At 46.6% G+C, this 16,707-nt stretch overlaps 1 protein-coding gene across 1 annotated transcript in view; it reads right to left on the bottom strand.

Annotated features, from left to right (window-relative positions):
* The window catches only part of LOC125120781 (O-acyltransferase like protein-like), a 74,462-nt gene that overhangs the window by 40,525 nt on the left and 17,230 nt on the right, over nucleotides 1–16,707 (bottom strand). Inside the window, exons 5-9 of the mRNA XM_047769208.1 lie at nucleotides 16,588–16,666; nucleotides 7,084–7,225; nucleotides 4,756–4,982; nucleotides 2,552–2,731; nucleotides 1,161–1,263 (exon numbers count right to left, since the gene is read on the bottom strand). Coding sequence (XP_047625164.1) covers nucleotides 1,161–1,263; nucleotides 2,552–2,731; nucleotides 4,756–4,982; nucleotides 7,084–7,225; nucleotides 16,588–16,666 — 731 coding nt within the window. The remainder of the gene's footprint in view (nucleotides 1–1,160; nucleotides 1,264–2,551; nucleotides 2,732–4,755; nucleotides 4,983–7,083; nucleotides 7,226–16,587; nucleotides 16,667–16,707) is intronic.

Consider the following 16,707-nt stretch of genomic DNA (forward strand, 5'->3'; position numbering starts at 1 on the left):
TCAAACCTGTGTCCCAGCGCTCCCAAGATGCCATCAATCCCTTTGTGCCACCATGGAAACTCCTGAATTATTCACTTTAAGTGGTTAATTTTATGTGATATGATTTTCGCCTCACCAAAAAAAAAAAAGAAAAAAGAAAAAACTGGGGATTTTAATAGTTGTCCCTACTGTATTGGAGCATTGGGAGGATTGAATGAGGTGATGCTGCAAAGGATTTACGATAGTGCCTGACATCTATCAAAGAATTATGAACATTTACCTCTATGGAGTTCCCACTCTGGCTCGGAGGAAACAAATCTGACTAGTATCCATGAGGACATAGGTTCGATCCCTGGCCTTGCTCAGTGGGTTAAGGATCCGGCATTGCCATGTGCTGTGGTGTAGGTCTCAGATGCAGCTCAGATCCCGAGCTGCTGTGGCTGTGCTGTGGCTGTGGCTGTGGCTGTGGCTGGCAGCAACAGCTCTGATTAGACCCCTAGCCTGGGAACCTCCATATGCAGCAGGTGCTGCCCTAAAAGACAAAAAAAATAGAAGAAGAAGAAGATTTACCTCTTAGTGGTTAATTTAAATAAATAAACCTTTATCTAACATTGCGCCATTTTCTTATTTCTCCATGTTTTGCTGTAGTGAGAACTGGCAACGTGATCATGAATTGCATCAAACCATGGACAAGAATTTGAGAACCACTGAAATAAACATTTTTTTTTAATTTTATGGCTGCACCTACAGCACGTGGAAGTTTCCAGGCCAGGGATTGAATCCAAGCCACAGTTGCGACCTACACCACAGCTGTGACAATGCCAGATCTTTTAACCCAGTGCTCTGGGCCAGGGATCAAATCCGTGCCTCTGCAGCAACCAAAGCCACTGCGGTCAGATTCTTAACCCACTGTGCCATGGCAGGAATTCCTGAAATAAACAGTTTTGATAAATAAACTCATCTTTTATAAAAGGTGCATTTTAGAGCTCCACCCTAAATCATTTCATAAATGCAAGTTACAAAGAGAGGAACCAGTAACAACAGTACTGACCAGAGATGCACAAAAGCAAAGGCCAAGGTGAGTCAACATGAACCATTCAATTTTAGTGAGAACATCTACACATCCACACATCCCCGAACAAACAGCCACAAGCACAACAGCACAGAAAACATCATGGTACCTGATCAGGAAAAATGTGTCAACCCCAAGGTAGAACGGGCCACTCCGACCATAAAGGTACAGTGGATTTTTAAGCACTCTGGTTTTCCATTCAAGGACATTATCTGTAGCAAACATAAAAAAAGCAATGTCTTTTTATTTAATGGAAGAAAATTGTATGATTTATCTTTTCAGAAAAAATAAGAACGCCCTTCGCTTTCAGTTGCATTAAGAGGGTTGGATGCATCCCAGGAATTCACTTAAGAGAAGAACTTGGATTGGGAATAAGAGATGCCAGTAGTAACCAGGGCTTGGGTATTCCCGTCATGGCACAGTGGAAACAAATCCACCTAGGAACCATGAGGTTGCAGGTTCAATCCCTGGCCTCTCTCAGTGGGTTAAGGATCCAGTGTTGCCATGAGCTGTGGTGTAGGTCACAGACGAGGCTCAGATCTGGCGTTGCTGTAGCCGTGGTATAGCCTGGCAGCTATAGCTCTGATTTGACCCCTAGCCTGGGAACATACATATGCCGCAAGTGTGTTCCTAAAAAACAAACAAAAAAATATAGTAACCAGGGCTTTGAGCTCCTCTGTGCTCTTACGGTGCCCATAGCCCCCTTGGAGCGAGAGCAGCATCACCTGTTCATCGTGGTACATGTCTCCTGGGGGGCATCTTCAAACTGGGCTGATGCCTTCCTTCAACTCTGATATGTGTTTGGCCTCCAGTAGAGAGTACCACGTACCACTGCTACTGATGGGAGTTCTTTGGGGAGAAGCAACAGAAAGAGGGTCAAGAAACATTGATTTCCTACTAGATTTACCTATGTTTGTCTGCTTTTCCAGGAGAGAACAAAAAGTTGGTTTCTGGATTCATTAATCATGACCAGAGGGGTTGTTCCCATTGAGGCTCATGGGTAATGAACCAGACTAGTATCCATGAGGATGTGGGTTCGATTTCTGGCCCTGCTTAGTGGGTTAAGGTTGCCATGAAATGTGGCGTAAGTCACAGATGTGGCTCGGATCCCGAGTTGTTGTGGCTGCGGCTTAGGCCAGTGGCTACAGCTCCAATTCAACCCCTAGCCTGGGAACCTCCATAATGCCACAGGTACAGCCCTAAAAAAAAAACAAACAAACAAAAAAAAAAAACCAAAAAACAAATCATGACGAGAGGGAATCCACAGATGATGAAAATATGATACTCAGCTATCACTATTCACCTGGTAACCAGGTTCCTGATTTCTACCCAAGAGGAGGTAAAGCAACAACTGGCCATGGGCCTGGAGAACTTGTTTATGGGAGGTCATGGCTATGTCTCTAAAACAGAAGGAAGGCTGCTCCTGTCCTCTGGCCCACTGTGATTCCCCCCACGGGAAAGCTTCTCAACTGCTCATAAGAATCCCTCGGTTTTCCGCACCTAAAGACAGCCACGCGGTCATCTGACCAGTGTGCCCTGACATGATCCAGAGGAGACTCAATACTCGGAGGCCATTCAGGGCAGAGCATGTGTATCCCGGTGTCTCTGGGGTCCAGAGGGCTGGTGCATTCTTCTGCCAAGAGAAGCATTTCAGAGCACGGTCCGTGACATCTAGAAATCCTGGGCAGGCACAGAGGTGTTAGTGTCCACCCTGACAGACCAATCCACGCACCACTCCACAAACAAGAGCCAAACCACTAAAACCATTGATCCTGGCTGGCCTCCCCCAGCCCTATGCCCCCTTCCTGTGGCCCTGGAAAACTCAGCTCAGTTCTCCACGGTCCCCTCTTGATCTCTCCGTGGATCTCTGGACTTGATCTCCCTCCCTATGAACCTTGACCTTCCCCAATAGTCTTGACCTGAGGCTGGTGCCCACTTTGTCTTGGACAGAATTCACTTCCCAAGCTCAGGCCCCAGGAAGGTCAATGCCTGGCCCCAGTCCTGTTTTACAAAGGGTTGGGGGAAGAGAAACTTAAACATCATTAAGAAATCACATGCTCAGAGTTCCCATTGTGGCTCAGTGGGTTAATAACCCAACTAGTATGAACCTGACTAGTATGTGAGTTTGATCCCTGGCCTCGCTCAGTGGGTTAAGGATCCGGCGTTGCCCATGAGCTGTGGTGTATGTCGAAGATGCGGCTCGGATCCCTTGTTGCTGTGGCTGTGATGCAGGCCGGCAGCTGCAGCTCCAATTTGAACCCTAGCTTGGGAACTTCCATGTGCCACAGGTGCGGCCCTTAAAAGACAAAAACAAAGCAAAACAAAACAAAACAAAAACTGTCCTCAATATCTGAAGGGGCTATAATAGAAATAGGAGAGTATATTGATTTATTTTCTCAGGTCCCAAAGGGCAAAACCAGGGCCCAAGAGGAGAAATTATAGGGCAGCAGGAACTGCCGCTGTTGTGGAGGCCTGACAGTGAGCACCTCCATCATGATGGGTTTGGAGGGCTTCTGACTTGGGAAGGAGGTTGCACAGGGACCTGTAAGCCTTCTCAGCTCTTATAATCTTTACACAAATAAACTTTTTGCCCTTTTTGTCATTGTTGGGGTTTTTTCTTGGTGTTACTGCTGGTTTTGTTTATGCCTGAAGATCCAAAGAGGATCTGAGAAAGACCTCACTGTGCTGTCTACACTGGCTATATTCCTTGCAACTACTTGATCCCATGTGCGTATTCTTCCAGTACATTCACTGAAATTTTGTTTTATTTTTATACTTCTCTTTGGCTAAAAGAAGGAAATTTTGTGGCCCTCAGGAGCTCTGTCAAAAATTATGCCACATCTTCTAAAAGAATTTGCATGTGAAGCTATTCCAGTTTCAGAATGTGTGTGTGTGTGTGTGTGTGTTTGTGTGTGTGTGTGTGTGTGTTCTCTTTGCCTAATGGGCAGGTAGAAGTGAAGCTAATGCTCTTGAATTTTTTTTTTTTTTTAAGTGGCCGCACCTGCTGCATATGGAAATTCCCAGGCCAGGGATTGATTTCAAGCTGCAGCTGCGACCTTGACCTATGCCGCAGCTGTGGCAACACTGGATCCTTAATTCACTGTGCTGGGCCAAGGATGGAACCCTTGTCTCTACAGCGGCAGTCAGATTCTCAACCCACTGCCCCAAGGCTGGAACTCCTAACGCTCTTGATTTGTAACTAAAACAAAACCTAGCAGGACTTCTCCCTGCCCAGCTTCTTGCTACTGGGCGGGGTTGTCTATTTCTGGCTCAGGTACACTCTGCCGTGTTTTAATCCCCTTGTGTTGCACACTCAGTGCCCTGGCTTCAGTTTATATGTAAATTATTCACCCTGACGATGCCAGGGAGGCTCTGTGAGGCCTCTGGGTAGCTGTGACACTGAAAATAGATATTGTGCTCATGGAATGGTCCCTTAGAGGATTACGGTGGTGAAACCCAAACTCTCCTCTGACCTAGACTTTGAGTTGCACAAAAAGAACACACTGGATACTTGTACCCCAGAAAGAAAGCCTTAACACCTGATGATACACAAAGACTGGATTGCAACGAACAGAGACCCAGCCTCCACTCCCTGTTAGAAGCTGGGGGGCAGCACTAGACTCCAGACCTGCATGGTTATTTTCTAAGAGCGAAGTCATCTAAGTCACCTCTCATGGGTGGACTTGCTTTGATAAAATGCTTACTTTTTCCTCTGCTCGGGGTTCCTGACAGCCAGAGTTGGGCCAGGCCACCCAGCCATCGGGTTCTACTTCTTTGCTCATTCTTCCCCAGCTCTCTCAAAGGCAGACTCCCGTAAGTGGCTGGATGTGCCCCATGAGCGGGTGACAACTTGGGGTCTGGCCCCAATCCCACGGTTGCCACATAGACAGTTCCAGCCAGAGGAAGGGCAAGGCCCAGCGAGGTGAGGAGCCTGCAGGGAGAAAACACACATGTGACCAAGGCTGACCTCACCAGGGCACCAAAGTAAGATGCAGAGAAAACAGCCCAGTGGAAAACAAAACCACATCCAGCCCCCTACTGAAATACAGGCAAATGTTAAGAGTATTAAGAGTTAGGAGGGGCTTTCTAAGAAAAAACAGTGAAAGAAACTACAAAGTCAAAGACTCATGGGGAGTTCCCTGGTGGCACAGCAAGTTAAGGATTGGCATTATCACTGCTGTGGCTCAAGCTGGAGTTGTGGCTCAGGTTCAATCCCTGGCCCTGGAACTTTCGCATGCCACAGTCACAGCGAAAAAAAAAACAAAACTCATGGACTTAGGGATTTCACTCAACTCCCTATTATCACTGTAAAAATTAGGGAGATTCCCCCCCACCCCGTGGCTCAGCAGTAACAAATTTGACTACTATCCATGAGGACGTGGGTTTGATCCCTGGCCTCACTCAGTGGAGTTAAGGATCCAGCATTGCCGTAAGCTGTGTAGTTTACAGACGCAGCTTGGATGCCACGTTGCTATGGCTGTGGCAAAGGCCAGCAGCTGTGACTTCGATTCAACCCCGAGCTTGGGAACTTCCACATGCCGCAAGTGAGGCCCTAAAAAGCAAAATAAAATAAAATAAAGTAAAAAATAATAATCATAAACAAACAAAAAGCAACCAACATACTGAGGAAGATACATGTAGCAGAAATGACTAAGGAGTCATATCTTTCATCTATAGAATGAAACTTTAAAAATCAATAAGAACCTGACTAATACAGATAGCAAAGGGAGTGAAGAGTATGAATAGCAGATAAACTTAGAAAGAAAAATTCTCTTATCAATTTTTTTAAAATGCAAATTAAACCAATCCATCTATCAAATTGACACTAGTGTTTTGGTTGTTTTTGGTCATGCCCATGGCATTCAAAAATTTCCAGGCTAGGAGTTCCCATCTTAGCACAGTAGAAACGAATCCAACTAGGAACCATGAGGTTGCGGGTTCAATCCCTGGCCTCCCTCATTGGGTTAAGAATCTGGTGTTGCCATGAGCTGCGGTGTAGGTTGAAGATGCGGCTCGGATTTGGTGTTGCTGTGGCTCTGGCGTAGGCCGGCAGCAACAGCTCCGATTAGACCCCTAGCCTGGGAACTTCCATGTGCCTCGGGTGTGGCCCTAAAAAGACAAGAGAGAAAAAAAAAAGTTTCCAGGCCAGGGAAAGAACCTGCGCCACAGTGATCGACCCAACCAGGCCACAGCAGTGACAATGCCAGATCCTTAGCCCTCAGAGCCACCAGGGAACTCCTTGGCTCTAGTTTTCATAAAGGGAGTTTTGACACTGGTGGCAGAGTGATAAAACAGACATGGATATCCACTGGGGGCAGTAAAATGAGGTTTTCAGGAAAGCACCATATCAAAACCCAGCTCTGGGCCAACAAGTCTACTGCTATTAATGTGTCCTAAGGAACAAAGACAGAGGCCAATAAGACTTAATGGGCAAGTTTGCTGAGGTGTTTGGGGGAGAAGCAATGCCTCAAATAAAAGAAATTAATCATGGGAGTTCCCGTCGTGGCTTAGTGGTTAATGAACCCGACTAGGATGCATGAGGACACGGGTTCGATCCCTGGCCTCGTTCAGTGGGATAAGGATCTGGCGTTGCCATGAGCTGTGGGTCAGGTCGCAGACGCAGCTCAGATCCCGTGTTGCTGTGGCTGTGCCATAGGCCAGCAGCTGTGGCTCCAATTCGACCCCTAGCCAGGAACTTCCATATGCTTCAGGTGTGGCCCCCAAAAAAAGAAAGAAAGAAAAAGAAATTAATCTTCAGTGGTCACGTGGTAAGAACAGGAATATCTGGGGATGGGACACGTTTCTTGGTGATACTGAAATCCCATCACATTTGGGCGTGACCCGCTTCATCTGGAACACTTGCGAATTTTCTTATTTAAGGTACATGGCATTCTCCCCTGCAAAATGACAGTGCTGACCAGACATCATTCAGTGGACAAAAATGAAATGGTTAAGTGGAGCTGGTGAGTGTAAGTTGATAAAACAGCCCGACATACACATCCCCACCGGGTACCTGAGATGCCTGTACTCACAGACACACTGCAGCAAACGTGTCCAACGGGAATAATCCAGTGGCGCATCTGGCCACACCCTCACCAGATGAGAAGGAAGAATTTATTGTAAAGAGAGGGAGAGAAGGAGCCAAAAACGAAGCATTTCTGAATCTTAAAATATCTACCAAGAGGAAAAAAAAAAAAAAGATTGCATCAGTAATATTCTACTTTGCAATAAATACTTGACACTTCCAAGAGTTTTCATATCTATTGTTTCAAAAGCAAACGTTGGTATTAGAAGAGCAGCTGGCTTTTAATGTATCTGATTTACAGATGGGGAATATAGAACACAGGGATGCTGGGACTCACAGAACTAGGAACTCACTCTTCGCCCAGCTGGAAGTGAACCACGGGTCTCCTGAATCCTTGGTCTGCTCAGGCCCTGCATCATTTCCCAGCATATGGCACTGAACAACAGAGCTTACAAAGGCCCTGTTGCTGACTCAAGTCTTTCTGTGAGCAGACACATGCAACATGAGATGGAAAAATAGGATGGAAGCCAAAATCTGGGGGAATGTGCTGTCTGAGATTGAACATAAGACACACCAATTTAGGACACAGCCAAGGAGTCACCACGAGAAATGGTTTGTAAAGATCCTAGTGGTAAGGAGGTCCTGTCTGGTGCAGTGAAAACAAATCCAACTAGGAACCATGAGGTTGCGGGTTCAATCCCTGGCCTCACTCAGTGGGTTAAGGATCTGGCATTGCCATGAGCTGTGGTGTAGGCCGGCGGCTATAGCTCCGATTTGACCCCTTCTTGGGAACATCCATATGCCTCGGGTGTGGCCCTAAAAAGCAAAAAAAAAAAAAAAAAAAAAAAGAACACAGGGTCTGCAGTTTGGGAGTCACATCCATTGTGACTATCTGACCATGGGCAAATTAGTTTAATTGCTCCATGCCTCAGTTTCCCCTTTGGTACATAAGACAGAGGAAGTAGCACCTACCTCATAGGGCTGTTGTGAAAATTAAATGTAGCAAGAACTCTGAAGCACTTAGAAAGTGCCCAATACTGAGAGATCAGAAAATGTTGGTTGTCTTTATCATGATTGCCACTAGGTGGAAGGGCCAGAACCCACCCCAGATCTGTTGGAAGGTGAAGGGTGTGGTTTTTTAATCCCCTCAGGCTACCTCATCGCACCCCACTACTAGACTTGCACATTCAGGAGTTTGGGGTTCAAGACATCTTGCTGTGTGACCCTAGGCAAGTCACTTCACCTCTCTGGGTCTCATTTTCTCATTTGTGTAATGAGGAAGGATAGAGTTGAACACAATGTATTATCAAGTCTCTTCCACCTCCAACATCCACAGTTCCCACGAGTGTGACCAGAGGCTTTCTGAAATGTCCAAATAGGCCACTAATAGGTTAAAAATGTGTGATTCTTTATGCGCCTACATTGTCACCTGTTAAGAGTGGAAGGAGACAAAAGGCAAGAGTTGTCTGTGGGTCCTCAGCACTGGCCAAGAGGGAGGGGGCTCCACCAATGGGTCCCACAAGGGCCACGGCAGCAAAATTCCTCATTATTCAATTCCAGCCACTGTGAATGGATATTCCACACCAGCTACTTCCTGGGAGTATTTTAATTTCCCCAGTAAACTCTTACACTGGAAAAGAAGTGTACTGACAGCCGACATGTCTGTTCTCCTTGGAAGTTCTACTCTAATTTTTAAAAAATCAAATTTCAAGGAACCCCTTCAAGAGCCTCTGGCTGATGTAAATCAAGACCTCAGCCTGATGCTCCCAGATGAACTGACAAAATCAACTTCCTGCAAAGCAAAGCCCAGCTCCTCCCTGCGGTGACCTTCTGCAGACCCTCTCGAGGCTACTACAGCCAGAACCTCCCTTGTCACCTTTCGTGCACAGCACATATTGGAGGTCACAGAGAAATCCAAAATAATGATGTAAAACCTTTGTAGTTTACCTACGTTGTTTTTAACTTTAACTCAGAGCCCTCAGCGCAACAAAAATACCAGACAACAGAGGTAGGAATAAAATGATAAAATATACCTCTGGGCTTCAAGATTACATTTCAATTACCTTCCATTGTTTTTAAAAGTGTGTTTTTTCTAACTGAATCCTCCCTTCCCAAGAAGCACAGGCTTAGTGGCAGCTGGAAGATGTACCTCTGTTGTTGCAAATGATAGCCTTTCTGCATCTAAATCATAGGGGAGCTGCCTCCCTGGCCCCGAAGCTGATGAAAGCAAGTTGTAACAGACATCACCTCGGCTGCCCCAGGGGAGTCCCTGTCCGCAGGGTCAGCAGTTTGTCTGTGGATGAAATCTGAAGCGTTGGGCAGCACTGTCCAGACTCTGAAGGACACAGGAGACCCAGGTCCTCACTGCTGATTGGCAGAGCTGGAGGGTGATAACTTCTTCATCCTTGGGGTTACCACTGCCCCCTGAAGCCCAGAGGTATTCCAGGCTGGGTAGTGAGTGACCCTCCTCACTCTGCTCCCTCGATACGACACTTTTTGCAGTTTGGCAGTGACTTTTTTTTTTTTTTTTTTTTGCTATTTCTTGGGCCGCTCCCTCGGCATATGGAGGTTCCCAGGCTAGGGGTCCAATCAGAGCTGTAGCCACCAGCCTACACCAGAGCCACAGCAATGCGGGATCCAAGCCACATCTGCAACCTACACCACAGCTCACGGCAAAGCCGGATTGTTAACCCACTGAGCAAGGGCAGGGACCAAACCCGCAAACTCATGGTTCCTAGTAGGATTCGCCAACCACTGCACCACGACGGGAACTCCCTGGCAGTGACTTTTAAACTCTAAATAGGAAGTTCCTCTGGTGGCTCAGTGGATTAAGAACCTGACTAGTATCTATGAGGATGCAGGTCCAATCCCTGGCCTCGCTCAGTGGGTTAAGGATCCAGCGTTGCCACGAGGTGCAGAGTAGGTCGCAGATGTGGCTCTGATCCCATGTGGCTGTGGTTGTGGTGTAGGCCAGTGGCTACAGCTCCAATTCTACCCCTAGCCTGGGAACCTCCATATGCCGCAGGTGTGGCACTAAAAAGAAAAAAAAAGAAAGAAAAAAAACACTTCTAAATAGCTCTGGCCCAAAAAGCCAGAACAACTGAAAAGCCAGAACATTGCTAGAGGGGCAGGCACGTGTGTGTGTGTGTGTGTGTGTGTGTGTGTGTGTGTGTGTGTGTCTGCATGAATGTTGGAGATATAGAAGGAGCTAAGCTTGCTCACACTGAAGGCCTGCAGGCACTCAGGCCCACCCCTTAAATCTCTAGCCTCAGTAAGATCCCACCCCTTTTCATTCCCAATGCTGTCCCTACACCACCCACTCTGGGTCCACCCCATCACAATTCTGGGGTCCTAGACACTCTCAGAGTGAACTGGAAGACAAGGGCCAGGCTCCAGGGAGCATATGCCCTTGGCCCTATAGCATTTCACTCCATGAGGAGGACACAGCCAGAGGAAGGCCAGAGAAGGGTGGGGTCCCTGAAATATGGGGCCCAGGAGAAGGGCCTTCTTGCCAAGGTCTGAGGGCTGCACTGCAGACACCACTCCCCCTTCCTCCAAAGTGCTCTGTGGGTAATGCAAGGAGTTATTGTGAAAATAGCTCCATTTTCTCAATCAGCTCTCAGGGGAAATCCATGGGAGGACGAAGTGGGGGATGAAGCCCTCCCTTGGAGGCCTAGCACCTACTACACAGCCCTCATAATTCTAATAGGCAAAGCGAGGTGAAATCAGCTAGTAGAGCATAGAAAGAGGACAGTGTTTTTGTTTTTTTGTTTGTTTTTTTTGTTTGTTTGTTTGTCTTTTTGCCATTTCTTGGGCCGCTTCCACGGCATATGGAGGTTCCCAGGCTAGGGGTCCAATCGAGCCATAGCCATTGGCCTACGCCAGAGCCACAGCAACTCGGGATCCCGAGCCGTGTCTGCAACCTACACCGCAGCTTACTGCAACACCGGGTCCTTAACCCACTGAGCAAGGCCAGGGATCGAACCCGCAACCTCATGGTTCCTAGTCCGATTCATTAACCACTGTGCCACAACAGGAACTCCAAGAGGACAGTCTTGAGGAGCAAAATCTGCCACCCTAAAATGTGTCTCTCTAGCCTGCAGATTATTTCAAACTAAAAACAATCAAGGCCAAAAAGACTCAGGAAGAACCTATGACCTTCCTCCTAACTCCCTAAAAGAATGTAGATAGGAGTTCCCTGGTGGCTCAGCGGATTAAGGATTCAGCACTGTTACTGCTGTGGCGCAGGTTCAATCCCTAGCCCCAGGAGAATTTTGCAAGCCATGGGTGTGGCAAAAAAAAAAAAAAAGAATGTAGATAGAGGACCTGTTCCAGGGAGGGTGCTATCAGTACAGATTACTATAGTATAATAGGATCTACGTGTGTGGACAGGGAGGAATCCAGCGAAGTCTATTTTTTAAAATGCCTCTCTGTGTCCTATTGTTTCGTATAGCCCAGCAAACATTTGTTTATCAAATATTTGCCCTTTTTCATCTTTCTGTAAATTGCCTCCCTTCCCTTTGAAGTCCCAACCCCTTGCCCGCTCTCCTCTCAGGTGACACATACGCCTCACATTGCCTAGCTTGTCCTGGACCCTTTAGTCTCGTGGAGCCCCCCGCCTGTACATGATTACATTTGATTTTTCCCCTGTGAATCTGGCTCATGTCAATTTAATTCTTCAGCCAGCCAGAACAACCTAAGAGGGTAGAGGAACCGCCCCCACAACAGTCTGCAGCTTATTGTAAGGGACTGTGAAACACTGATTGTTAGCAGCTCAATAGTCATCACTTTGGGCCACTGCAAACTGAGACAATGTGATCACTTATAACATTATAACATTTCTGGAGTTCCCTCGTGGTTCAGCAGGTTAAGGATCCGGCATCTCTGCAGCACTGCAGAGGTTCAGGTTGCTGCTGTGGTACACACTCAATCCCTGGCCCAGGAACTTCCATATGCCATGAGCTGCAGCCAAAAAAAAAAGAAAAATTACAACATTTCCATCAGGACCAGAGTCAGACGAGAGCAAGTCCCTGAGAATAAAAATATATTGCCCTGCAGAGTTGAGTATGGATGAAATTTGCTAACTCAGTGTTAACAGACCCTTAAACTAAGCTTCTTCTTTGTCAGCCCTGTGCTTTCCCTGTGACTAGGTGAGGTTGTTTGCCTCACAGTTAAAGTTCAAAATTTGTCCGATGTTTATCAAGCGTGTTCTGCGTGCAAGGCCCTGGGTTAAGTGTCTGTGAGTCACCACCTTCCCAATTCTCATGTTTAAAGAACCTTAGATAATCTAGCCAAACAAGGAACTAGCAATTAGTGTTCTGGATTGAATTATGTGCCCCCTCCAAAAAAAATTCAAGCTCTAACCCCTGGGAACTGTTGAGTTCGGTATTGGGAAATAGGGTCTAGGCAGAGGTAATCCACCTAAGATGAGGTCATCCTAGGCTAGGGTGGGTCCTCAAACCAACGTGACTGGTGTCTTTAAGCAAAGAGGGAAATTTGGACACAGAGAGACACACAGGGAAGAAACCTACATGATGATGGAGGTTGAGATGGGAGTGATGCATTTGAAGCCACCCAAGTTGGTTGTATTTTGTTGCCCTAGGAAACAGTAAGTGGTGCTGAAATACGCAGACATGAGCTGTTAAGGGAGCTAGCACAAACTGGGTTTGTGATTATCACACCCCAATTTTTTTTTCTTTGTAGATACACCCGTGGCATACCCGGGCTAGGGGTGGAATCACAGCTATAGCCGCCAGCCTGCACCACAGCCACAGCAACTTGGGATCCAAGCCACATCTGTGACCTACACCATAGCTCACGGCAACACTGGATCCTTAACCCACTGAGCAGGGCCAGGGATCTAACCTGCGTCCTCATGGATACTAGTCGGGTTCATTACCACTGAGCTACGACGGGAGCTCCACATCCAAATTTTATCTAGACTCTCTGATGTTCCATATTTTCATTCTCAGGAACTCCCACAAACTCTGTTGGTTGAAATTTTGTAACAGCCTACGGGAGCCACATCATGCAGTCTTTTGCCTAAAAGCAATACATTCTGACCTGCCCTGAATACTTTTCCCTCTCTCTACTCTACGGGGCTCATTTCTTCTTCTCTGCCACAGTCTTCTCCTCACGTTGACTCCCTGCCCTCCTGCTCTGTTTGAATGGGTAAAATCTGCACAGACAGTTACTGCTGAGCCGGTTGCCTCTACATCTGTAGAGGAAATAATGGTAATGCCATCAAAAGGAATAGCTGACAAATCCTTTCCAGATGGGGACTTTTTCCCCTGAGCACAGATGTTCCCATTTCTATTTGCTGCCTCTGTGCAGAAGCTGCATGAACACCTTGGTAGTGAGGACTAAATTCCACTCATATATCCACCCAAGTCAGCACCAGCTTCTTATTTCCTCAAAGAGAAAATATTTTTGTATTGATAATAACTGATAATAATTTCTAGTCTTCCATTTTATCAGCTATCAATTCTGGCTAATAAGCATAGCATTAGCCAGAAAAACTTGGCTAACTGACAAATCTCTTAAATAATAATAACTATTAACTCATTAGAATTAGAGAGTCATTTATTCACTTGAATTGCTATTATAATAAAAAGTCTGGAAATTTATCTTTGTTTCAAGAGTATTTACGGTTTAAATTTAAATTTGATATATAATGGCTGGCTTTGCGGGGGTGGGGCTTGGCAGTGCCCAAGGCATTAAGATGTTCCAGGGCCAGGGATCAAACCTTTGCCACAGCAGTGACAACGCCAGATCCTTAACCTGCTGTGCCACCAGGGAATTCCACAACTGGTTTTCTTTTCAACAGCACATAAAGTATTTGGCTAATAGAGAGGTAATATACCTCATGCTCCTGGGATAATCATAAACTCAGAGGACAATTTAAGGTTATTTTATCAAAAACTTACTGCAAGATCAACATTTAAAAGAGTTTTTAGGAGTTCCCGTTGCGGTGCAGTGGTTAACGAATCTGACTAGGAACTATGAGTTTGCGGGTTCGATCCCTGGCCTTGCTCAGTGGGTGAGGGATCCTGTGTTGCCGTGAGCTGTGGTGTAGGTTGCAGATGCAGCTCGGAACCTGAGTTGCTGTGGCTCTGGCGTAGGCTGGCAGCTGTAGCTCCATATTAGACCCTTAGCCTGGGAACCTCCATATGCTGTGGGAGCAGCCCTAGAAAAGGCAAAAAGACTAAATAAATAAATAAATAAATAAATGAGTTTTTAATAACGTGTGTGATATTGTGATATAATAAGAAATACATATTTGGCCTTCATCCCCAGTTCCTGGTACAGAACTCCTAAAGTCCCTGGGATTTCCTACATGATGGGGGTGAGAGGAGCATCTGTTCTCTTCATTATAAGCTACTTTCAACCACACTTGAGATTAAGCTGATAAGGTGACTCTGGGAGGAGGGGGCTGGTTGTCAGAGGAACCACCTCTGTGATTAGAGGGTTGGGAGTTTCAGCCTCATCCCTGACCTCTTGAGAGGAGAGAGGAGCCAGGGATTGAGCACCAATGGCCAGCGACTTCGTCATGTCTACATAATGGAACCTCCATAAAAACCCTAAACAGAGTTTCAGCCAGCTTCCAGGCTGAAAGCATTAAGACTTGAGAGGGCGTGGAAGCTCTGTGTCTTTTCCCATATACCTCCCCCTATGCACCTCTTCCATTTGGCTGGTCCTGAGTTTTGTCCTACCCCCTTTTTTATTTTATTTTATTTATTTTATTTTATTTTATTTATTTATTTATGTCTCTTTGCCATTTCTTGGGCCGCTCCCTCGGCATATGGAGGTTCCCAGGCTAGGGGTTGAATCGGAGCTGTAGCCACCAGCCTACGCCAGAGCCACAGCAACGCGGGATCCGAGCCGCGTCTGCAACCTACACCACAGCTCACGGCAACGCCGGATCGTTAACCCACTGAGCAAGGGCAGGGATGGAACCCGCACCCTCATGTTTCCTAGTCGGATTCGTTAACCACTGCACCACGACAGGAACTCCCCTACCCCCTTTTTTTAAATTTTATTCTAGGGCCGCATCTGCGGCATACAGAGGTCCCCAGGCTAGGGGTCGAATCAGAGCTACGGCTGCTGGCCTACACCACAGCCATAGCAACACCAGACCCAGCCGCATCTGCGAACGCACACTGTAGCTCACAGCAACATTGGATCATTAACCCGCTCAGTGAGCCCAGGGATTGGACCTACATCCTCATGGATACTAGTTGGGTTTGTAACCCACTGAGCCACAACAGGATCTCCGAGGTTTGCCCTTTATAATAAGCCAGTAAGAGTAAATTATGTGTTTCCCTGAGTTCTGTGAGCAGTTACAGCAAATTATCAAGCCCAAGAAGAGGATTCTAGGAAAAAATCAGTCAGGAGAACCCCTAATTTGTATCCCATTTGGACGGAAGTAGAGGGTAACATCAGGACCCACTACTTACAACTGGTGTCTAAAGTGGGTGGAGGTCTTGTGGAACTGAGACCATCATTTGTGGGAGAGCAAGACCTCCGGATTGTTAGCATTGCAACTGCAGAACATGAGGAGAAAACACACATTTGGTGTTGGACGCATCCTGTGCATAGAGAAACTGTTTTCTTTTTGTTTGTCGGTTTGTTTGGGTTTTTTGGCTGAGCCCGTGGCTTATAAGAGTTCCCAGGCGAGGGACTGAACCCTGGCCACCACAGCAGTGACCCAAGCCACAGCAAGGACAACACCAGATCCTTAGCCATGAGGCCACCAGGAAACTCCATTATAATCAGAATAAATACAAAAGACATTAGTAGGAAGCATTTCAGGCTTTAAACCTCTTCCTTTGACCATTTTGAAAGAGTTCAAGGAAATCAAACCAGTTTCCACATGGACCACAATGTCATTCTGCGTGGCTGAGGTCAGACGTGATCATAAGGTAACAGAGCGTCTGGAACAGACTAAACGTCATGGTCCACCCCTCTCTGTACAGAGGAAGAGGCTAAAGCAGGGGAAGATTAAGTGATTGGCCCAGGATCACACAGCTGGGAGGTGACAACCAGGACCAAATGCTGGCCTGTTAACACTAATCCATTACAACACATTAGCCTCACACAATCCTAGTTCAGATGGCTTTCTGGATTTGGCACCTGACCCATTTCCACACAGATCACAGCAGAGAACACTCACAATATGAAAATCAGATGCCACCCGACACCTTCCCTCAGGCCTAACCAGGCAACTGAGAGTGAGGGAAGACAAAGTTTAAAATATTATTACATAAAGATCTATACCTACCTTCTCTTTAATGTCTTTCTCCTCCTCTCTACCCATTCCCTTCTGATTCTCCCACCTCCACGCCCAAAACCCCCCTCCCCAGCTCCATTAGTCTCAGTTTATTGGATTTATCAAGATGAAAGATTGGCTCAATCCAAGGTTGGTTCAATGGTCAAGAGACTCCAATGAGTTGGGGTTATTCAAACTTTGTGCTGAGACAATAGTGTCACTTGGGTGTTCTTTTGGACCTACCCAGCCGAGACATCTCAGCCACATCCTCCTCAGCACAAGAATCAGGCACACACACGCCCACACTGTAGTCAGCTCCATCCTGGAAACACAATACCACAACGTTCCTTTATGTTATCGGTC

This window comes from Phacochoerus africanus, chromosome 2, assembly GCF_016906955.1.
Source record: "Phacochoerus africanus isolate WHEZ1 chromosome 2, ROS_Pafr_v1, whole genome shotgun sequence".
In the NCBI taxonomy this organism is placed as follows: Eukaryota; Metazoa; Chordata; class Mammalia; order Artiodactyla; family Suidae; genus Phacochoerus; species Phacochoerus africanus.